This window comes from Nelumbo lutea, chromosome 5, assembly GCF_056320005.1.
Source record: "Nelumbo lutea isolate HS-2025 chromosome 5, American lotus-T2T, whole genome shotgun sequence".
Taxonomy (NCBI): Eukaryota; Viridiplantae; Streptophyta; class Magnoliopsida; order Proteales; family Nelumbonaceae; genus Nelumbo; species Nelumbo lutea.
In genome coordinates this window covers 45,582,282-45,604,222 of record NC_142688.1, presented here as the reverse complement: position 1 = coordinate 45,604,222, position 21,941 = coordinate 45,582,282, and the positions used below count along the sequence as shown (strand labels likewise).

The 21,941-nt window shown below is 37.3% G+C and overlaps 2 protein-coding genes across 2 annotated transcripts; one reads left to right on the top strand and one right to left on the bottom strand.

Moving 5' to 3' along the window:
• Positions 1–9,753: 9,753 nt before the first annotated feature.
• On the top strand, positions 9,754–17,168 carry LOC148852123 (putative CoA ligase CCL5). Its single transcript, XM_088943325.1, has 5 exons — positions 9,754–11,230; positions 15,213–15,358; positions 16,147–16,214; positions 16,322–16,424; positions 17,040–17,168. The coding sequence occupies exons 1-5, from the start codon at positions 9,979–9,981 to the stop codon at positions 17,151–17,153; spliced, it is 1,683 nt and encodes a 560-aa protein (XP_088799451.1). The 5' UTR covers positions 9,754–9,978; the 3' UTR covers positions 17,154–17,168.
• Positions 17,169–19,147: 1,979 nt separating this feature from the next.
• On the bottom strand, positions 19,148–20,509 carry LOC148852122 (2-methylbutanal oxime monooxygenase-like). Its single transcript, XM_088945735.1, has 3 exons — positions 20,381–20,509; positions 19,869–20,114; positions 19,148–19,468 (listed from the first exon to the last, which is right to left on the bottom strand). The coding sequence occupies exons 1-3, from the start codon at positions 20,507–20,509 to the stop codon at positions 19,148–19,150; spliced, it is 696 nt and encodes a 231-aa protein (XP_088801861.1).
• Positions 20,510–21,941: the final 1,432 nt, after the last annotated feature.

Genomic DNA, 21,941 nt, shown 5'->3' with positions numbered 1-21,941 from the left:
TAGGAAAGGAACTTAATATGATACCAAAAACTTAGGGCTTGCTTGTTTCCTCTTAATTCTTATCTCTTAAGAGGAATCTTTTAACTTTAAGAGAAAATTGATTGTTTGTTTCGTCTTTTCTCTTATCTCTTAAAGTGCAATCATATAACCTTTTGTTTTCCAATGATACCCCCAAAAAGATAAACAAAAACTCTCATATATGGGGTCAAAATGGATATTTGATAGTTTTTAGAATTCAGAATTCAGAACAACATTCTTTGCATTTAGAGTTTAGAGGAAAGAAAAATTCACCAATACCAATATAATTATTATACTTTCAAATGTTAGATTTCAGAGTAAAAAAATGGGCCCTTAATGTCTGTTCGTTTGGCTCTTCTAGACTCATATTTAGTGAGTTGGGGATCTATAGGTAGTAGAGACGAGGGCAAAGAGTATGGAAGAGGAGGTACTTCAATTGCAAAAAAAATCTTAAAAAAGAGGGACATTCAACTGCATGTAGTGGATTTGAAGCTCCAAATCTGAATTTGCATTCAGTTCAATTTGATACATTGCCTATTCTAGTTCAATCTCAATGTACAATGAACAATGTTTTCTTTCAAGTTGTAATTTTGACATTTTCAAAAGTTTTAAGTCGCACATGTTATCATGTGATACAAATAACTAATGAACTGTTAATGACATGGACGAAATTGATAGCTTTTGAAACCTCAAGTACTGTAGTGACACATTTTGAAGTCATGTACTAAATTGAGAGTACACCTAAAGTACAAGGTACTAGAATTTCCCTAAAAATTAATATAAACTTAACATTAAGATACAAAAAATAATACAAAATCTATCTAGAGCATAATAAATTGGCCATTCTCACTAAAACATAACATAGGTTGTGACCAGATTAACTAGAGATATCCCAAAAGCTAACACTTAAACTGGATTTTTTTTTGCTTATAAATAAAATGAAAAATTCTCAATTAGTACCTTGTACTTTGGGCATAGTACCACTTTGGTCCCCCGAACTTTAAAATGCGACAATTCAGTATCCAAACTTTCAAAATATGCCAATTTAATACTTACCATTAACCATCCGTCAATTACGTGTATCATGTGACATCATGTGCAACTTAAAACTTTTATAAATATCAAATCTTCTAATCTTGATTGGAAATGATCGATAAGGGTGTTTATTATTGGTGTCATCCGGTTCTTTCACCCATTCTTTAGGGTTACTGAGTTGTGTGGTTATAGAGGAATGTGATTCCACCTGTTTATCCCCTATTATATATGATGCAAGGTGCAATTCAGGCAATCCGATCGCATGGAAACTTTCTAAAAAATGCAGTTCTGCAACAGATCCGTGTAGTGGATCCAGTGATGCGGCCTCTTGTATTTTCAGGCTTGAGTCAATTTCCCCTGCTCGATTGGAAGAAAATGATTTTGAAACCACCACCATTTTAGATATCCTGAAAGGCAAGGGTAATGGTGCTGATGGCTCCTGGCTTTGGTGCACACCAGATGACACTGTTTATGATGATGTAAAATCGATGACAGAGAACATTGTTAGAGCACTCGTGGTGGTCAGATTGTTAGGTGTATTGCATGTTGGTTCTTGACACTCACTGTGATTCCAAGGGTTTGCAAATCCTAAAATAGAGCAATAATGGGGCTTTGCATCTATCAGAAGATTGACATTAAGGCTGAGTTTGGAAGGAGTACAAATGAAAAATTATGTAGAGTGCAAAACCTTATGGCTCAGTTTGGAAAGAGTACAAATGCAAATATGTACATTGCAAATACATACAAAACAATACAAAATATAAGGCTTTGCACTCTACATATTTGCATTTGTACTCCTTCCAAGCTGAGACTAAGGAGTGGCACCTCCACAGCCAATCTAATGCTTCCGGGGTTGAGACAAGTCATGCACCCCTTGGAGACGACGGTTAAGACTTATATTTGGAGAAAGACATTTGGATGATTGATAAAGAAAATTAGATGACATATGAAGTGCATTTGTATTTTTAAAATGCCACGTAATGGCTGGTTAACGGTATTTATTAAATTAGCACATTTTAAAAGTTTGGGCATTGAATTATAACATTTTAAAGTTTGAAGATCAAAATGATACTAAGCCCAAATTACAGGTACTAATCTAACATTTTTCTTAAATAAAACCCATACATTGCACAAATTTGACTAACAGCTTTCTTATTCCTAATAGACAGTTCTTGGGGCTAGTTTTAGCATTTTCTCCAATGCACAAGATAGCTGCATTATTTTAGCAAAAGGAAAGGAATTATAGCTAATAAGGGCAACTTTTGGGCCCTTATATCACTAATAATAAATCTTTTAATATAATTTCTAAAATAGGTTAATTTTTTTTAAAAATATATAAAAGAAGAAAAAAAAAACACCATTCATCTTCTTGAAACCATCTGTTTTTGTAGGGTCTCTAACAAATAGCTACTCAACAAACATCATCCAAAATCAGCTTAGGTTCCTTTCTCTCTCCCCCACCACCAATTCTTCCTAGCCATTGGCATTTGGTTCGCCGGAGACCCTAAAAGATAGTGGTTTGGATAGCAAACCGAGATGACCCACCACTGCAACGGAATGCTAGGTTGGTCTTGACCAGTGACGAAAAACTGATCCTACAAACCAAAGCACCCCAACCCAAATCCATTGATGAAGCCGCTCAGTCCGCTTCATGGGCATCTATGCTCGACATAGGAAATTTCATTATCTTCAATTCTCATGGAAATGTTGTTGGAGAGAGATTCAAAATTTACAAGAATCTCTCCCCTCCCTCTTTTAGTTTTGTCCTTTCCTCCCTTGAACGACTCCTTGTCCTACATTGCTTGAGAAAGAAGTGGGAGTAGAGTATATTTGAAGTTTTGCTCCCTCTATGGGTAGGGATCCATAGGAGGAAAGGATTGGGGGGGGGGGGTTGGGGGAGCTTTTCACATGTGCGCGCCAAGTCGGGCTGAGGTAGGGCATGGGCATGCACTGAATCATTTGTTTTATCCGAATTACACCTTTTCAATTTTAAAACGTGTCTCTTCAAATTCAAATTTAATTTTTAAATAAATTATTTTCCTTTTTTTCGTGTCTCTTCTTCATCCTTGTGTCTCTTCGAAAGGTGCATTGTTCTGAAGAGGATCCTATTTGAAAAGACACATATGTGTCCATTCAGGTCTGAGAGCACTCTATAAAAGGAGTGTTGGCCGACTTAGTCTAGAAGACACAACATTTTTTACTTTCTTTTTTCTAAGAAGTCTGAGCATCAATCTTTAGTGGTTCGTGGAGGTCTAGTAAGCAAGTGCACGCCTACTAGTGGCCTGTGGGTTGTTTTATCTTGGCGACTGGTTTGTGATCACCCGACTGCACCATAGGGGGAAATACAATTTTAAGGAGAGTGACCAAGTGGTACAACTCAGCCCTCCATCTTCCTGCAATTTCCAGTTTTGAGTTCCTACAACAACTTCAAATCATTGCAACTTTGGCAAAGGAAAAATATTACCGATAAGCTCCATTTGCTCTCTCTTTACTATTTTCCAACATTCTTAAAACCGTATTTATGGAACCTATCTCTGCTAACCCCTTCATGAGGAACCAAATACTGTCAACAGTTCCTGATTTCTCTAAAATTGAACCCTTCAATGGAACCAACTACAAGCGTTGGAGACAATGCCTGTTGTTTGCCTTAGAACAATTAGGGGTAGCTTTTGCTTTAACTAAACCAAACTCAAACATTACAAGAAAGACTATTGGTACAGGAAGAATGACTCTGGAAAACCGAATGTCAATTTGATTAAGGATGTTATTGCAGCAGTGGTAACTGAGGCAAACTTAATTGATAAGCCAAAGGAGTGGGTACCGGATACTGGTGCTACCAAGCACATCTGTGGAGACCACAATTCCTTCTATGAGTATACAACTCTATTTGAAGGAGAGCAAGTCTTCATGGGAAACTCACAAACTTCGAAGGTCATAGGCAAAGGAAAGGTGCTCCTGAAATTGGCTTTAGGAAAAATCCTACTAATGAATGATATATTGCGTGTCGGAGATCCAACAGAACTTGGTATCAGGAGAACTCCTCAACAAGGTAGGACTAAAACTCACATTTGAAGCAGACAATGCCGTACTGATTAAAAATAATGTATTTATTGGAAAATGGTACAATACTGGTGGATTATTTGTACTGAACATCCCTGATATTATTATGAATAAAGCTGCTTATTCTTCTGCTTATATTATTGAATCTTTTGATATTTGGCATGCTAGACTAGGACATCGTAGTGCTCCTTATTTAAAACGCTTATGTAAATTAGGTGTTTTGAATGTTCCTATTAATTTTATAAATGAAAAATGCCAAGTATGTGTAGAAGCAAAATTTACTAAGAAACCTCATAAAAGTGTACAAAGAGAAACTGAATTCTTACAACTTATACATAGTGATCTAGGAGACCTTAAATGTCATGAAGCTAGAGGAGGAAAAAGATACTATATAACATTTACAGATGACTTCTCTAGATATGCAAAAGTAGTTCTACTTAGATCAAAAGATGAGGTTGATCAAGCTTTTATAAACTACAAAACTGAATTAGAAAATCAATTAAGAAAGAAAATAAAAAGACTTAGAACAGATAGAGGAACCGAGTATGATGGACAAACCATTAGAAATTCTTTAAAGAAAATGGAATCATACATGAAACTATAGCTCCCTATCAACCTGAATCTAGTGGAGTTACAGAAAGACTTAATAGAACACTAAAAGAAATGATAAATGCAATGCTAATTAATTCAAATGCACATCTGAATTTGTGGGGGGAAAGCAATCCTAACGGCTTGTCACTTATATAATAGAATACCACCTAAGAAGAAAAGGCAGATTCCCTTTGAACTTTGGCATAATAGAAAACCTAGTTTGAACTATCTAAGGGTTAGGGGCTGCCTAGCAAAGGTTGGAATACCTGAACCTGAAAGAAATAAATTGGGACAAACAATTTGTGATTGTATGTCCATAGGTTATGCACAAAACAGTGCGGCTTATCGATTCCTTGTAATTAAAACAATTGAAAATGTTGTCGAAAGTAACACAATAATAGTCCCAAGATGTAGAGTTCTTTGAGCATATCTTCCCTTGGAGGAAAGGAACATTAAATAGGACCTTCCCAAAACAAATTAGAAACTAAGAACTAGTGAATGCTCAAGAAACTAGTAGTTCACTTAGGCAAGACCCAAACTTAAGGAAAAGTAAAAGACAAATAAGAGAAACAAACTTGGGTGATGGAATGTTCACATTTCTAGTGGACAAGGACCTAGTAACCTATTAGGAAGCTATAACTTCACTTGATGCAGTATTTTGGAAAGAAGCCATAAAATGTGAAATAGACTCCTTAGTCACTAATCACACATGGGAACTTGTAGATCTCCCACATGGAACTAAGATACTAGATTGTAAGTGGATTTAAAAAAAAAAAACTAAAACCAGATGGCACAATAGATAAATTCAATGCTAGGTTAGTTGTTAAGGGGTTCAAACAAAAGAAAGGTATAAACTTCTTTGACACCTACTTCCCGATTGCACGATTAACAATAATTAGGGTTTTATTTGCTATAGCATCCATTTACAAACTGATAATTCATCAAATGGATGTGAAAACAACTTTCTTAAATGGGGAATTAAAAGAAGAAATTTACATAAGACAACTTGAAGGCTTCATAGTGCCAAGACAAGAAAATAAATATGTAAACTAATTAAGTCTTTGTATGACTTAAAATAATCTCACAAACAATGGCATGAAAATTTTGATAATGTGTTAGTAACTAATGGATATAACATAAATGATTTTGATAGATGTATTTATAGCAAATTTGAAAATAATACAGGAGTCATGATCTATCTATATGTTGATGATATGTTAATAATGGGAACTAGTGTAAAGGTAGTAAAAGAAGCAAAACACTTTCTAATGTCCAAATTTGATACCAAGGACTTGGGTGAGGCTGATGTAATCTTGGGGATTAAAATCCATAAATAACAAGGAAATTTTATTTTCTTCCAATCACATTATCTAGAAAGTATTCTTAGGAAATTTGAACATTATGACTGTAAACCGGTTAAAATGCCTCTTGACTATAGGATTCACTTAAAGAAACATGTAGGAGAACTTGTTTCACAAAGGAGTATGCAAGTATAATTAGATCTGTATCCTGCTTAATGAACCGTACAAGACCAGACATAGCTATAGCTGTGGGAAAATTAAGTCAATATACTCATAATCCCGGAAATGAACATTGGAGAGCTTTAGTAAGATTACTAAAATATTTAAAATGAACTATAAACTTGGATTACATTACTCAGGTTTTCCTCCTATTTTAGAAGGCTTTATTGATGCGAATTGGATTTCAGATTTAAAGGATAGTACTTCCACCAACGGATATGTGTTTATTCTAGGTGGAAGAGTAGTATCATGGAAATCAGTAAAGCAATCATGAGGCCGTGTTCATTGCACTAGAATTGGCAGGGTTCGAGGCAAAGTGGCTAAGGAACTTGCTAGCAAACATACCACTTTGGCCGCAACAGATTCTGTCCATATCTCTCTATTGTGATAGCCAAGCAACAATAGCCAGGGCCAAGAATCAGACATACAACGGTAAAAGAAGGCACATCCGCTTAAGACATAACATGGTAAACAATACCTCAGCGAATGTACGATCACTCTGGATTTTGTAAGGTCTGAAAAGAACTTTGCAAATTCATTAATCAAACCACAAACTTCTAAGGTGGTTTATGAGGCATCGGTAGGAATGGGGCTGAAGCCTGTTATGATGTCATTAGTGGTGGACACTCAACCTATGTGAAAGGAGATCCTTGGAATTAGGTTGAATGGGTAAAAATGAGTCGCTAGGTGAGTTGGGAAAGCACTATCATTTGTGTCCCATTTCAGATGCCGAGGTAAGATAGTGCTCACTATAGATTGAGGAGGTTGAGCATGAGGCTCTTAATCAGTTAAGAATAGTGTGAGCAATGCATACCAATAACTGACCTAAGTCAGTATGAAGTATGGCCGCTTCTAAGAGAGATTTAGGGTTGATCGAAAACACTCATAATTCCAAGAGGGGAACACTGCCGAAATTTTCTAAAACAAAAGAATTGCTAAAGAATTGGTGAGTTGAGTTGGTTGGTCAGTTAGCTAGTTATGATAAGGATGAAAGGTTGAAGGAGTCTGACTCCACCCATACTCTATAACATAACCTATCATACCTAAGTGTTGATTGAAGTCCAAAAGACATCACCATGAATACTTTTCTCACTGCGATGCTCAGATTGTTCGATTTTCTTGTAATTTTGAATCTTGTGGGGGGATTGTTGGAGGGAGATTCGAATTTACAAGAATCTCTCTCTTCCCTCTTTTAGTTTTGTCCTTTCCTCCCTTGAATGGCTCCTTGTCCCACATTGCTTGGGAAAGAAATGGGAGTAGAGTATATTTGTAGTTTTGCTCCCTCAATGGGTAAGAACCCATAGGAGGAGAGGACTATAGATATTCCATGCATGTGAGGGGGGTTGGGGGAATTTCTTACACGTGTGCACGGAGCTGAGCTGAGCCAGGCCGAGTTGGGGTGTGGGCGCGGGTGTGCGTGTACGTGTATGCACGATGCATTGAATCATTTGTTTTATTCGAATTACACATTTTAAATTTTAAAACGTCTCTTCAAATTCAAATTTAATTTTTAAATAAATTGTTTTTCTTTTTTTTTTTCATGTTTCTTCTTCCTCCTTGTGCCTCTTCGAACAGGTGCACTGTTCTAGAGAGGCTCCTATCCGAAAGGACACATCTATGTCCATTCGGGTCTGAGAGCACTCTATAAAAGGAGTGCTGGCCGACCCAGTCTAGAAGACACAACATTTTCGATTTTCTTTTCTCTAAGAAATCTGAGCATCAATTTTCAGTGGTTCGCGGAGGTCTGGTAAGCGATTTCATGCCTACCAGTGGTTTGTGGGCTGTTTTATCTTGACGACCGGTTTGTGATCACTTGACTGCACCATAGGGGGCAAATACAGTTTTAAGGAGAATGACCAAGTGGCACAACTCAACCCTTCATCTTCCTGCAATTTCCAGTTTCGAGTCCCTGCAACAACTTCAAATCACTGCAATTTCGAGAAAGGAAAACAATTACCAATAAGTTCCATTTGCTCTTTCTTTATTATTTTCCCCCAAATGTTCTGTGGCAAAGTTTTGATTTCCCAACAAACACCCTCTTACCAGGTCACTTATGGTGGAAAAACTATTTTCTAGCATCTCTATGACCAACCACTCGACAGGAGGGTTTTACATCAGAATGCAGTCAGACGGAAACCTTGTGCAGTATCCTGCTGGAGATGAAAGAACGCCGACTTCATATTATGCTTCCAATACATGCTGCGCGCAGTATCCTAAAGGAAGGTTTTACAACGTGACGACGTTGAATTTTACCGATGATGGTAGCCTCTACTTGCAAATTATCACCACCGGTGCCAATATAACGACTCTGTACAGCGGTGGGTTTCAGTGTTACAACATTGGAATAGTCTCCTGCCGATGGACTATAGATGTCGACGGGATCCTCCGATTGTATGTTTTGAATCAGAGTAGCAAGTGGTCGACACAGAAGTGCTTACAGAATTCTCGCTGTCCTACAGGCATGTGCGGTCTAAATGGGTATTGTGTCCTGAACGATCTAGAATTTGCTTGCAATTGTTTTCCTGGATTTGAGTTCATTGATCAGGCCCAACCTATCTTGGGCAGACAGAAGATTTATGACAGAGAAAGTTGCAAAGACGGAAAACAACTCGAATTCAATATCTCCATACTGAGAAATGTAGAATGGGAATATAATGCATATGAAACTCTACGATCGATCCATGACAGAAGAAGATTGCGCAAGTGTGTAACTGCGGAGTTGCTTTATTTATAGACCAAGTGTGCAGAAAGCTGAAGCTTCCCATGAGATATGGCAGAAGAAGCGACGGTGGACAGATGAAAACTTTCGTCAAGGTAGCTTCTGGCTCTGGAAGCCAAATAAGTACGAATTCCATGGCTGGAGGCAAGACAATGGAGAGCTCAACAAAGGAGGATAAACAGAATGTTTCATTTTTTATTATGAGTAATTAATTGTGCATTTTTTTTATTCAAGAAATCTTTATAATTCTAGTTTGGAGGAGGAAGGAGATAAACAATATATTTTTTAATATATTATTTAAAAATTAATATATTTTAAAAATTATATTAAAAATTTTATTTTTATTGATAACAGGGCCCAAATCTCTTTATCACTATCAGCCATAACCCCAAAAAAAGAGAAGAAACTGCATTGCATTTAGTGTGAGATCTGAGACCCCACTTAGTCAGCCTTATCCAAACACGAGGAAAAAACGAACATGCCATCGGTCGGGACGTGCTGGAAGTAGAAATAACCTTCATGTTATCTTTACGTAAGCCACGACAAGTATCCTTGTATGGTACATCCATGGTCTGATGGTCAACCGACAAATTCATCATTCCGCAATTCCACAACCTGTTCATTGATTAATCAGTGTTAATCAATCGAAAAATAGGGTATCCGTTCGAGGAAAAGCTTTGAAACGCGTCAGTGTTATCCGGTTGCTTTTTAAAAAATAAAAAAATAATTAACAGTCAATAACTTTATCAACGGTTAACATGGCACAAAAATCAAAGTTGCCTTTTGCGAGTGTTAACATGCCTCGTTATACTGCACACAAACGTGTACATACATTGTATCTATACTCTTCTCTAATATTTACCAGAGTACAAATCAGTTTCTATTAATATAATAAAAATAAATCTTATAACTTTCCATAAATTCGAAAAACTAATTTTTCGGTGAAATTTATCGTATAATTCACCTATCAAAACCATTAGATTTAATCATCTAGTACGGTAGTACTGGTAGTACTCAATATTAAGTTACTAACAGATGAAAGAAAAAGCAGAAGCAGAAATCCCGCAAAAAATGGCGCACGACAACGTCTCGGTCGACCCGAGGAGCGGATTCAGCAACCGGAATTCTATCTTCTACAGCAAGCGGAAACCTTTACCTCTCCCCTCTGACGAATCCCTCGACGTCACCACCTTCATCTCTTCCCTACCCCATCATGGAAAGATCGCCTTTATCGACGCATCCACCGGACGGCACCTCACCTTCCCGGATTTCTGGCGATCCGTCCACTCGGTTGCCACCTGCCTTTCCGAGCTGGGGATCCGCAAAGGCAATGTCGTTCTTCTCCTTTCTCCTAACTCCATCTTCTTCCCCGTAATCTGTCTCTCTGTCATGTCCCTCGGCGCCATCGTTACTACCCTCAACCCACTCAACACCACCCAAGAAATTCGTAAACAAATGGCCGATTCCAAGCCGGTTCTCGCCTTCACGACCCGGCCTCTCCTCTCGAAACTCTCCGGCACGGATCTCCCTATCGTGCTTATCGGAGAAGGTGACAACTCAAGCGGAAACGGAGTCAACATTATTTCTTCGTTGGAGGACATGATGAAGAAGGAACCGAGCGGGAGCAGAATCAAGGAACGAGTCAGCCAATACGACACGGCGACTCTATTGTACTCGTCTGGGACTACCGGTGCTAGCAAGGGTGTGGTATCGTCGCACCGGAACCTGATTGCAATGGTTCAGTCGATTGTGGCTCGTCGCCCTTTGGAAGAGGGAGAACAGACGTTCATCTGTACAGTTCCCATGTTCCATATCTATGGGCTGGCCACGTTTGCGCTAGGGACGATAGCTTGCGGATCGACGGTGGTGGTGCTCCCCAAGTTCGACATGCACCAGATGCTTTCGGCGATCCCCACGTACCGAGTGACATACTTGCCTCTCGTGCCGCCGATTCTGGTGGCGATGATCAACAACGCTGACATGATAAAGGCAAAATACGATTTAGGGTCGCCGCAGACGGTATTATCAGGTGGAGCCTCACTGAGCATGGAAGTGATCGAGGGGTTCTTGGAGAAGTACCCGACGGTGAAGTTACTGCAAGGGTACGCACTGACGGAGTCGGGAGGTGGAGCATTTACAGATTCGGTGGAGGAGATCAGGCGATACGGTACAGTGGGATTGTTGTCGCCCAATATGGAAGCCAAGATCGTTGATCCGGAGACAGGAGAGGCGTTGGCAGTGAATCGGAGGGGTGAGCTTTGGCTTCGTGGTCCCACCATCATGAAAGGTAAACCGAAATCCGCAATGAATTTTTACACCCTAATTATGTGTTTAATACCGATACAGAGTCCGACACGTATCCGAAAATGTCCCCACCCGAAAAACCGGGCTCCACGCTGACTCGATGAGCACAGTGAGTGAACACGGTAGTTGAGTGAGCGTGTGAAGGCAGGCACAAAAAACTCCATTATTATATTGGCTCAGCGTCAGGTCAGCGTTAATCAAATCTCGAGTTGACAGTCAAGTGGGTCCCTGTATTTACTGACCCCTTACCATCTGTTGAACTGGGATATGCTCTCAATGGTAGGATGCAACACTAAAACCAATAATAGAGAACATCGCGATATGGATTTCTTTTGTCTAATGAGGCTATAGACAATGCTCCCGTCTTTCTAACAACTATGAGAGGGGTGGCCTGAACAGTCATTCATAAAAATTTATTTATTTAGGTCACGTTGGATTTACAGGAATAAAGGTTTGGAACCGGAATGGGTCATTCTAATTCGAACTATTTGATTGAATAGAATTAGAATCCCATTCTCATTTACGTTGGAACGGCATTCCCCATTTGAGGCAATGGCTATTCGCTTTCTTTCTTTTGGGAATGAAATCTTATTCCAATTGCAATTCTGATTTCTATATGATCTTAACAAATTATGGGAATAGATCTGATTCCAATTTTTAATTTTGATTTCAATTTTAATAGACCCTTATTTCTTTATTTTAATAATGGAAAATATCTTAAAGTACTCTTAACTTTTTAGAAATTGACTTATTTATCCCTTTATTTAGAAATTGCCTTAAATATCCCCAAGTTTTTTGTCAATTGACTAAAACCTCCCTTCATTAATGTCTATTAACGGGAAGATGAAAAAGACTATTATATCCATCATTCTAAATTAAATAAAATATGAAAAAACCTGCAACATTTGAATAGGTCGTTAGCAGGTGGGTCGACCCAATAAAAAAGAACAGTAAAATATAAAAACCTTCCCCAAGGTTTTTAATAATCATAAAAACATTCCTGAAATTCATTTTAACAAAAAACCTTCCATGTAATTTTGAAAAATCCTATAATTACCTCCCTTGAATCATTGTCTCAATTCATTGTCAAGAAAAACGCATTATTGTCTCCATAATAATGACTTTGAAATTATAATATTGTCCTTACTACTTGATAGGAAATCTTTCAATGTAATCAAATTGCTAAATTTGTCTCCGTATATTGACCTAGGGATTCTTTTGTTGAAAGTTAAAAGTTTTTTTTTTTTTTGAGTATTTTAGTAAATCTCCATTTGAATTGACAGATATAATGGTAAAAATGGTTTATTTAAAAAAAAAAAAAAGCATAAAACCAACGTTTTCTTTCTGCGACAATGATGGAAAGGAGGTAACTGCAGAATTTTTTCAAAACTACAGGGGAGGTTCTTGTTAAAATGAAACTTTTTCTTTCTGCGACAATGATGGAAAGAAGGTAACTGTAGAATTTTTTCAAAACTACAGGGGAGGTTCTTGTTAAAATGAAACTTTAGGGGAGATTTTTATGATTGTTAGAAACCTCACGGGAGGTTTTTGTATTTTACCATAAAAGGTATTTTAATGGGTTGGCGAGTTTGGTAATGGGTATCCAACGAGCATCCATCAATTAAGCCTGAAGCTCCCTTGGGGATTTTCCTCTTTATAAGCAGAAAATGACTAGCTCCCAGCCCGAGCCCAGCCTTACATAAAGCCCGAAGCTCCCAATCTAGACAAATGTTTTATAATATTCTATATATTGTAATATATATAACACCTTTTCTGCTATTAATTTTATTATATATAATATTATTGGATCGGGCTTATTTGGGAAAGAACCTAGCCAAAAAAACAGTTGGGCCTAATGTTTAAATCCTGAGTCTAAGCCCGCGGGCTTAAAACTTTGCCCAAGCCGGATTTAATTAGAATGAATTTAGCCAGGCCAACTTTTCTTGCTACCCAGCCCATGAACAAATCTACATAGAGGTGTAAGGTGGGTTGGGCGGTGGCTGGCCAACACAACCCAGCATGAGAGGGGCCATGCTTGGTACAGCACAGTTGCTATGCACAACAACGAGGATCCAGGTTGAGCTGGGCCTAGGTTGCAGAGGGGACTGGTCTCCCAAGCCTGGCATAGTTCATAAGTATGACACGACATGGCACGCAAGCCAATCCAACACGGCCCAGATCTGAAATTATTGTAATATATTTTATTAATCTAATTCCAATATAATTTTTATCTTCAATTTTATCATTTTATTAATTCAACTCTATTGTATTATTTTTTTCAATGTATTTTTTTTTATCTTTTTTTACACATTAAATTTGAAATAAAATAAAATTTTCACAACTTTTCTTAGTTTAGAAAAGTTGGAAAAGAGAAAAATTAGCTTGGTTCCTCAGGCCTGGCAAGGCAGAGAACCGGGCCACAGGCTATGTTGGGCCTGACCTGGGAAGGGGACCAGGCTGCCCAAGCATGTTCCGCCAAGTCTTGAGGTCTGGCAGCACAACACGGATGGTGTCCTACCCACCTTCAATCTGTGCCGTGCCGCCCACATTACAAATGTAGACAAATATGTTTAAGTCCCATAGAATGAAATTTCTGTATTTTTGTGTAATTTCTGTTATGATTTTTATTTTTATATTTTTCTATAAATTTTTATTTCATTCTCCATTTTCTGCTTTTTTTTTGTCATTTATGGGTTTTCTTTGTTTTCTGTAATTTTTATTAGTTTCTCTTCATTTTTATGATATTCTGTACTTTCTGTATCCACGTATTTTTTTGTTATTATAGCTTATATTCTTTTTTCATTTTCTGTGTTTTCCATAATTATTTTGCAATTCTTATTTTTTTTTTAATTTATGTTATTTTCTGCATTTTCTATCTTTAATTATACACTTTGTATTTGTTTTATAGTTATTTTTTTCTAGAATTTATGTTTGTGAAAAATTAATCGGCTGAGCAGGTTGGATTGGGTTAGGTTATGATGGGTTTGGATTGAACCTAACCCATTTAATTTTTCATAAATGGGTCATTAATGGGTTGTCAGGTCCGGTGGGTTGGATTGAAGCTCAACCCAAACCCAATCCACCCAAACCTGCCCAATTGCCACCCCTACATTTATGTTCTTGACCTTCAAACTAATAAAGGTTGAAGTTTATGTTCTTGTCCGCAAAGTGGATGTTGAATTTTATTTTGAAAATTTGAAGAATAATGGAGGGCAAAATTGACTACAAAAGAGTAATATTAGATTTTAAAAAATTTAATAGGTCATGTGGTGTTATATGTGAATGGATTGTGATGAACACTAATGGATTGTAATGACAAAGGAGGATTTAATCAATTGTCAAAAAATTTGAGAGATACTTTAAGACAATATCTAAACAATAGGAAATAGAGTTATTCAATTTCCTAAAACTTAAGTATAATTTAAGAGATTTTCCATTTATTAAATCATTAAAGGTATGGTTTGATTGGATTACGTCAATCCAAACCCAACCTAAGTTTGTTGAACCCCCAATCCTAACACTAATTCAACCCTAAAACTTTGGTTGGGTTAGAAATTTAGGATCAGGTTGGGTTCAAGTTGGGCTTGGGTTAATCTCGGGTTGGCCCAACTTTATTACTTCCTTTTTACTAAATGCACTTATTTCTTAAGTTACAAGGATTCATATTAATTTATTATTATTATTATTATGTGCAAAAAATATGATTATTAAGTTAAAAATTAGTGCTTTTCAACCCTAATCCTGACACAAACTTCATCCCAATCCGGCCCTACATTTTTCGACTGGATTTAGGTTAACTCTACCCAAGTTGCAGCCTCAACTGAAGGCCAGATATAGCAAGTTTAGTACTGGTCCTGGTTCAGTTTAGAGAAAGGCAGATCATCGGGGTTTGGACTTTGGAAGGGTTAAATCTCCAGTCTATTTGTACTGGCAGGGTGTTGGAAAATTGTTGTTTTTATTTGCAGACTATTTTTGTAATCCAGAAGCAACTAAATCAACTCTAGATTCTGAAGGATGGTTAAGAACTGGAGATCTCTGCTATTTTGACAATGATGGATACTTGTTCGTGGTAGATAGGCTCAAGGAGCTTATTAAATACAAGGGTTATCAGGTATATATATTGACATCCTATTAATTTTCTTTCTGTGAGTCATTGGGGTTTGGATTGGATTCATCCAAATTAAAATCAATTTGAATAAATTGAATGGTCTAATAACACTGAATTGGATAAATCCAGATTTAACGGTCCAAAGTATTTATTGGATTGGATTGGACTTGATTCATTCATAATGAGTTTAAATTGAACCAGGTCAGATTTAACCAATATTCATATTAACAGAAGTTAAGAGTAGGGGTATTGATAGATGTCTTTTGGGTTGGATGTAATTTGAATTAAAATCAATTTGGGAAGGTGGGGCAGTCGAATAAAACATTGAATTGAATCAGTTTAATTCAAAATATTTATCGAATTGGATTAGACCTGATCCATCTATAATAGACTCATGTTGGGCCAGATCAAGTTGGAACCATGATTTTCAAAACCGGACCGGACCGGAAAAACCGAGAACCGGTCCATTTTCCCCAAAAATCGGATTTTCTCTTAAAACCGTTGATATTGGTTAGCGAATTGTTGAATCAGACAGTTAACTGTTCGACCCATTCAAGCGGCTCTGACCGTTTTTTTATTTTTTTTAACTTTTTCAAAATTTTTTCTTTTTTTTTGTCAGAATGATCCGGACCATTCGACCTGATAACCAAACCCCTGACCTGTTCGATTTACAGGTCAGTTTTAAAAACCATGGTTGGAACAATATCAGGTCCATCGACAGCCCTACTAAGTTATATGTATGAGAGATTTTATCAACTTGAATTCAATAAGTTGATGTGGCATATTGGGAGGTCCCTCCAGCAGAACTAGAGGCATTGCTGCTTTCTCACCCTGAAGTCGCTGATTCCGCGGTTATACCGTACCTACATCTTCTGATCGACCTCCATTAAATTTTCATTTTCTTACATTACAAAATAAAGGAGAGCCTCTATCTTATATATATATTGCAATTTTCTTGTCTTACAGATTTCCAGATAAGGAGGTTGGGCATTACCCCATGGCATATGTTGTAAGAAAAGCTGGAAGTAATCTATCCGATACCATGGTCATGGACTTCGTAGCGAGACAGGCAAGTTTTTCTTTATTTCTTAAGGAAAATATTCAACCTAATTGACATTTACTTTTTATTTTCTAACATGCCCCCTTAAAGATAATGTCCCATGAAGAGTGGATAAGCATAGCCCATACCTTATGTTTGAAATTTAATTAAAATCTCTAATACTATATTAAAGAACCACTTAACCCCCAATTCCAACTCCAATGTTTGGCTCCCCTTATGCCCATTCATATTTTTTCCCTCCCCTTTCCAATCTATTAGGTTTTGGCCTCTCTTATCATCTAAAAATCTAACTAGGGCCTGATGGGTCAGTGAAATTTGACTATTTAATATATATATATATATATGTGTGTAAAAGTTAAAAAAAAATCTATGATGTGGAAAGGACATGGTATAGAATAGTTTTAATCAATTAAAATCCACTCATAAATTTTGATAAATAACATTTGATTGGCTATTACATTTATGATTCCAATTGATTAATCAGATGTTTTTCAAATATCATATATCTTTTCTATATCATAATAGAACCCATAAAATTTAATAAAGCATTTCTACTATATGGAGCCACATAATATTTTGTAGATGATGTGATATTTAAATGAAGAGGTTGATTGATATATGCAGGTGGCTCCATACAAGAAAATCCGGAAAGTGGCGTTTGTGGATGCCATCCCCAAGAACCCGTCCGGCAAGATTCTGAGGAAGGATCTCATTAAGCTGGCAACCTCCAAGCTCTGAAAACCACCATGTGCTTGCAATTGCAAGGGATTTATGATTCCGATTGCAAGTCTAAACCAAACGTACCCTTGGATTTTACTTTGCTTTAAGCTTTACTAGTGTACTTGATTTGCAATGCAAATAAACTAAAGAAACAATGTAAAGCCTGAAAAGTAAACCTGAACTTATTCTGCAGAAGAATGCGCTCCTATATTTAACAATAGTTAAAATGATGATTCTCATATCATGCAATTTGTCTCTTCGGAGACATCCGATATCATGCAATTTGATTCGACATCCAATTATTTTATATTACTTCGATATCAAAACTTGCATTAGATTGGATGCAGATTTGACCCATCCGACGTGATTAAGATCCGGTCTTATAAACGTAATATAATTAGGAAAAAGTTTTTAATTAATAAATTTAATATTTTATATAAATTAAAAAAATAATTAAAACTTTTAAAACTTCTTTTTATTTTAAAGATAGTATAGCAGAATTTAATTGAAAATTCAAAACCAATCCAAATTAGGTTTATCAAATCTTAAAGTTCGGATAATTGGTTCAGATTTGGATGGGGCTGGATCGAATCTGAATCTGACCAAATTACAACCTTACAATTATGTTTATTAAAAAAACTAAAGTACTAATTAATTAAACCTTTGTCACTGGTTTTTGCACTTGTTTCCATATGGGCGAAAGAGTGATCTATCGAATTTCATTAGGGGTGAGCATCTAATATAGTAAGGTTATGTTTGGTTTGAAGGGAAAGGTAGGTAAATCTCTACAAATTTTGTATAGATTTTCTTATTTTTCTTTTCCTTTAAACCAAACATTCATGGTTTGAAGGAATATGGTCGGGCTAGAGTTGCCACTTCAGACCTGTGACACTCCTGCTGTTAAGGAAAAAGCAACCCAAAAGTGGGACCTTCCCCTTTTTTTGAGATAGAAAACTCACAATATACTTTTTTTGAACTAAGAAAACACATGATATTTAAGTTGCTTTAATTTTATTTAAAATTTTAAAGTATTAATAATTAGACAGTAACTATTCCGGTGCTGAAAACGTTTCTTGAAGAGAAAACGTTACTGTTGCTCAAAAAAGTGTCCTATCTGACAGCAACTATTCCAAACAAACAAAAAAAAAAAAAAGACACCCTTTCTTCTAACCCACACTCTTTTTCCCCTTCTACTTCTCATCTCTGTCAAAGTGGAACCCGCATCATAAGTCATAAAACTTGAAGCCACTACTTGAAGGCTCTCCCAAACGGGCACTTAGTGGTCATATTCCTCACAACCTTTCCCTCAGCTTTCTGTTTTACTCTTTTTTTTTTATAAACCAAACAGAGCATTAGTTCCTGTATGTTAGAACAAAGGATTGGTTGCTTTTCAGAGATTGTGCAGTCAAATGAATGAAACTTGAAAAGTTCACAAGAATAACATATTTCCCTTGGACTTCTTTATCAAGTACTCCAATGGTTTCATTGTATCAAATAAATAAGAAAAGGAGAGTCACTAGTTAGAGTATAGGATTGGATGCTCCATATATGTGCCTGTAATCAGGGCCCAACTTCATGTAAATTAAGGCTTTAGTCTTGCTGGAGCTACTAAAGGCATCAAGGCTACCCATTAATATTAGAAGCAGTAGAATATTAAACACAAACAAAAACAGTAGCAGCAGCAGCAACAAGAACGACAAATAAAGAATGACCACTGGTGATGATAATTATAGTTAGTAGCCACAAGTTGAAGAGCATTTTTCTTGTGCATTGTAATACCAAGTGACCCCTCCATGTCAATATCTTACTCCTTGATCCCCTTAGGCAGTTCCCAGTTCAATGAACAGAGAAGATTTGCAATTGTAAGCTCCACAATCACCATTCCAAGCTGTATGCCTGGACAAACTCTTCGACCAGACCCAAATGGTATAAACTCGAAGTCTTGTCCTTTGAAATCGATGGAGCTATCGGTGAACCTTTCTGGTATGAATTCTTCTGGCTTCTCCCAATATTCAGGGATCCCTTCCAATAGTCCATGCATTCACCGAGAGCTGGGTCTTGGGATAAATGTGGTAGCCATCAATTATGCAGTGTTTCATGGTTTCTCGCGGAACCAATAATGGAGCTGGAGGCTGTAATCTTAGCGTCTCCTTTATGATACACTTGAGGTAATGAAGTTGGTGAAGATCATCCTCTGTTATCTTCCCTTTTTTCCCTGTCAAGCTTCTAACTTCGTTCCGTGCTTTCTTCATCACTTTTGGATTTTTGGCTAGTAGAGTAAGAGCCCAGACCAAGGTTGCTGTCGTTGTGTCCACTCCAGCAATCAAAATATCCTGCAATGAATTAATACTTAATTGTCCTAGTTCATAAAAGATATATAGCACACTGCTCATTGGGCTTTTACCTTATAATTAATAGTAGTTATGAAACATCAATAATTCAATAAACGAAGGGTTTTCTTTTGCCACATGGGAAGATGATAGAAGAATGGAATTGTGCTCACACCGTTCTCACAGCACTTTTCTGTCGTGTATTAGGAATATCTCCATACTTTTGGGTTTTAATTCATGGGAGATGTTCCCAATGCATGGCTGTTAAAGAGCTACGAAAATGGTGTGAACACAATTTTGTGAGCACCGGATCCAATTTCTCACACACGATGATAATTAATTAATCACTCTAATAATGGAACAAAAGTAGTCCAAAATAAACTGAAGGTTATGAAAAAAGTACCGTGACAATTGCCTTGATATGATCTAGAGTTAAGTCAAATGTACTTGATTTATCCTTTTGCATTCGAAGCAAAGTATCAATGATATCTTCTTTCTCAGGCTTTTGCCTCTTAGCATCAAGGTGCTCTTCAATGGCTTGTCTGTAGAATGATTCAAATTGTTGGAAGTTCCTCTCAAGCCTTGTATTTAATCCAGTGAGAGAGTCCAGCACCCAACCCACATATGGAAAATAGTTAGCAAAGGCAAACTACGAATTAAAGCATGGCACTCATCGAGCATTTCATAAAAACTACTTGTTTCACTTGCTCCATGATGGAAACTCTTGCTGAATGCCATCCTACAAATTATGCTGTTTGCAGTAGAAAATATCATTTCACTCAGATTAATTGGATTTGAAGCAGCAGCAGATTTGGAGATGGACTGAATCAATATGGAAATCTCATCCTCCCTTCTGAACCGAAAGGATTATACACTCTTGGTGCAGAAGAGAATAATAATGCAAGTCTTCCTTACCTCTCTCCAGTATTCACCATAGGATGAGAAAACCAGGTCTAATCTATTGTAAGTTTCCTTTTGTATAGTAACGGGGAGCGGCCTACCGGAGGATTCAAGATCATGAGTTTTGAAGATCTCTTTGGCCATTCCTGCTGAAGAAACCACCACTGCTGGTACACAACCTAGCTGCAAATACATGAGGGGACCATATCTTCTGGAGAGTTGATGAAGGGTGCAATGAAGAGGTGACTTACCCAGTTGGTGCAAGTTTCCGATGAGGGGTAACCCAGTGGGACCTGGTGGAAGAAGACTGCTTGTTGAACTTCGATGAAATATGTGGCTTTTAGATGTAAGAAATAGAATTAAGAAAGTAAGAAGGGCAAGAGAACAAAGCAATAGATACATGATTTGAGTTGAGACTACAGGAAGTCTTAAAAGTTGTAATCAGTAATTCACAACCTCCATCAATTCCCAGTATCTCAATCGAACACAAGCCTGTTTACAGGCACCCAAGCTAATAACCTCCCATGTTCAAACCAAGAAATTCTGGCACACAGATTAAAATACCAAGTACAACGTTGCTTGTGTAAATTGTAACTGGTCTTACCTAGGCTGCAAGATGAAAAGAAAGAAGGCCCAGAGGACTAATGGTGCAAAATTTGATAAAAGAGTGAAGTTTCAATTGCATGAAATTGCAAGATCGAAAGCCCAAATCGTTACTTGTGATGATAGAAACCTAGTTATCCAGAAACTGGAAGCCTGAGTGACTAAGAACCTTCAGGAGTCGCATGAAACTGCAAGAAGGTGGAAAGCCCAAACCATTACTTGTGATAACAGAAGCCCAGTTATCCCGAAACTGGAAACCTGAGTCACTAAGAACCTTTCTGCAGGAGTCCAATATCCGCTCCTAAACATGTAAATCAAGCCTCCGAAAACCCACATTCGCCAATAGCCTAATTTTGGCCTCTCCCCAATGATCATTCAGAATTCTCTCATCGGCAAAGTTAAAAGGCTTCAACAGAGAACTCACGGCTTTTTTCTGAGTTTGCCGAATGCGAAGATAGACCCGGATTCACCCTCATCAATGCCAACTATCCTTCCCAAAATCAAAGAGAGGCATTCATTTTCCGTTAATAGAGAACCAAAACACATGAATTCGACTACCATGCTCCTATCGTCGATAACAGGTTTCTGGTGAGGAGGTGAGAAGAGGGAAGGAAGGTGGGGGAGGTAGAAAGTACTCGATCAACACGATCGACTAGTGGCCCATACGTGGGGATACCATTTATTCAACGGTCAAGCGCCCACGTAGTATTAATATACATCGATAGATGTGAGTTGAGTGGGGCTTTATGCCAAGCTGATTCATTTCACCCAACTAACCCTTCAGAATTTTTTGTTTATTCAAGAGAAAAGGCCGAAGGATACAGTCATACAGGATCATTTATGTTATTTTAATTTATTGCTTGGCTAGACTTCTTACCAGATGAATCCTGATGGTATTTCCATTCCTTGAACCTTGATACATCCTAATGTTTGAATGAAGTTTTGTTTTTTACCTAATAATAAAAACAATTCC

What these genes read in the sequence shown, in the direction of transcription:
- LOC148852123 (XM_088943325.1), top strand. Translation starts at nt 9,979, where the DNA reads ATGAAAGAAAAAGCAGAAGCAGAAATCCCGCAAAAAATGGCGCACGAC. An exon ending in TGGTCCCACCATCATGAAAG is followed by an intron (nt 11,231 to 15,212) that starts GTAAACCGAAAT and finishes TTTTATTTGCAG; the next exon opens with ACTATTTTTGTAATCCAGAA. An exon ending in TTAAATACAAGGGTTATCAG is followed by an intron (nt 15,359 to 16,146) that starts GTATATATATTG and finishes GCATATTGGGAG; the next exon opens with GTCCCTCCAGCAGAACTAGA.
- LOC148852122 (XM_088945735.1), bottom strand. Translation starts at nt 20,509, where the DNA reads ATGGCCAAAGAGATCTTCAAAACTCATGATCTTGAATCCTCCGGTAGG. An exon ending in ATGGTGAATACTGGAGAGAG is followed by an intron (nt 20,115 to 20,380) that starts GTAAGGAAGACT and finishes TTTAATTCGTAG; the next exon opens with TTTGCCTTTGCTAACTATTT. An exon ending in ATATCAAGGCAATTGTCACG is followed by an intron (nt 19,469 to 19,868) that starts GTACTTTTTTCA and finishes AATTCATTGCAG; the next exon opens with GATATTTTGATTGCTGGAGT.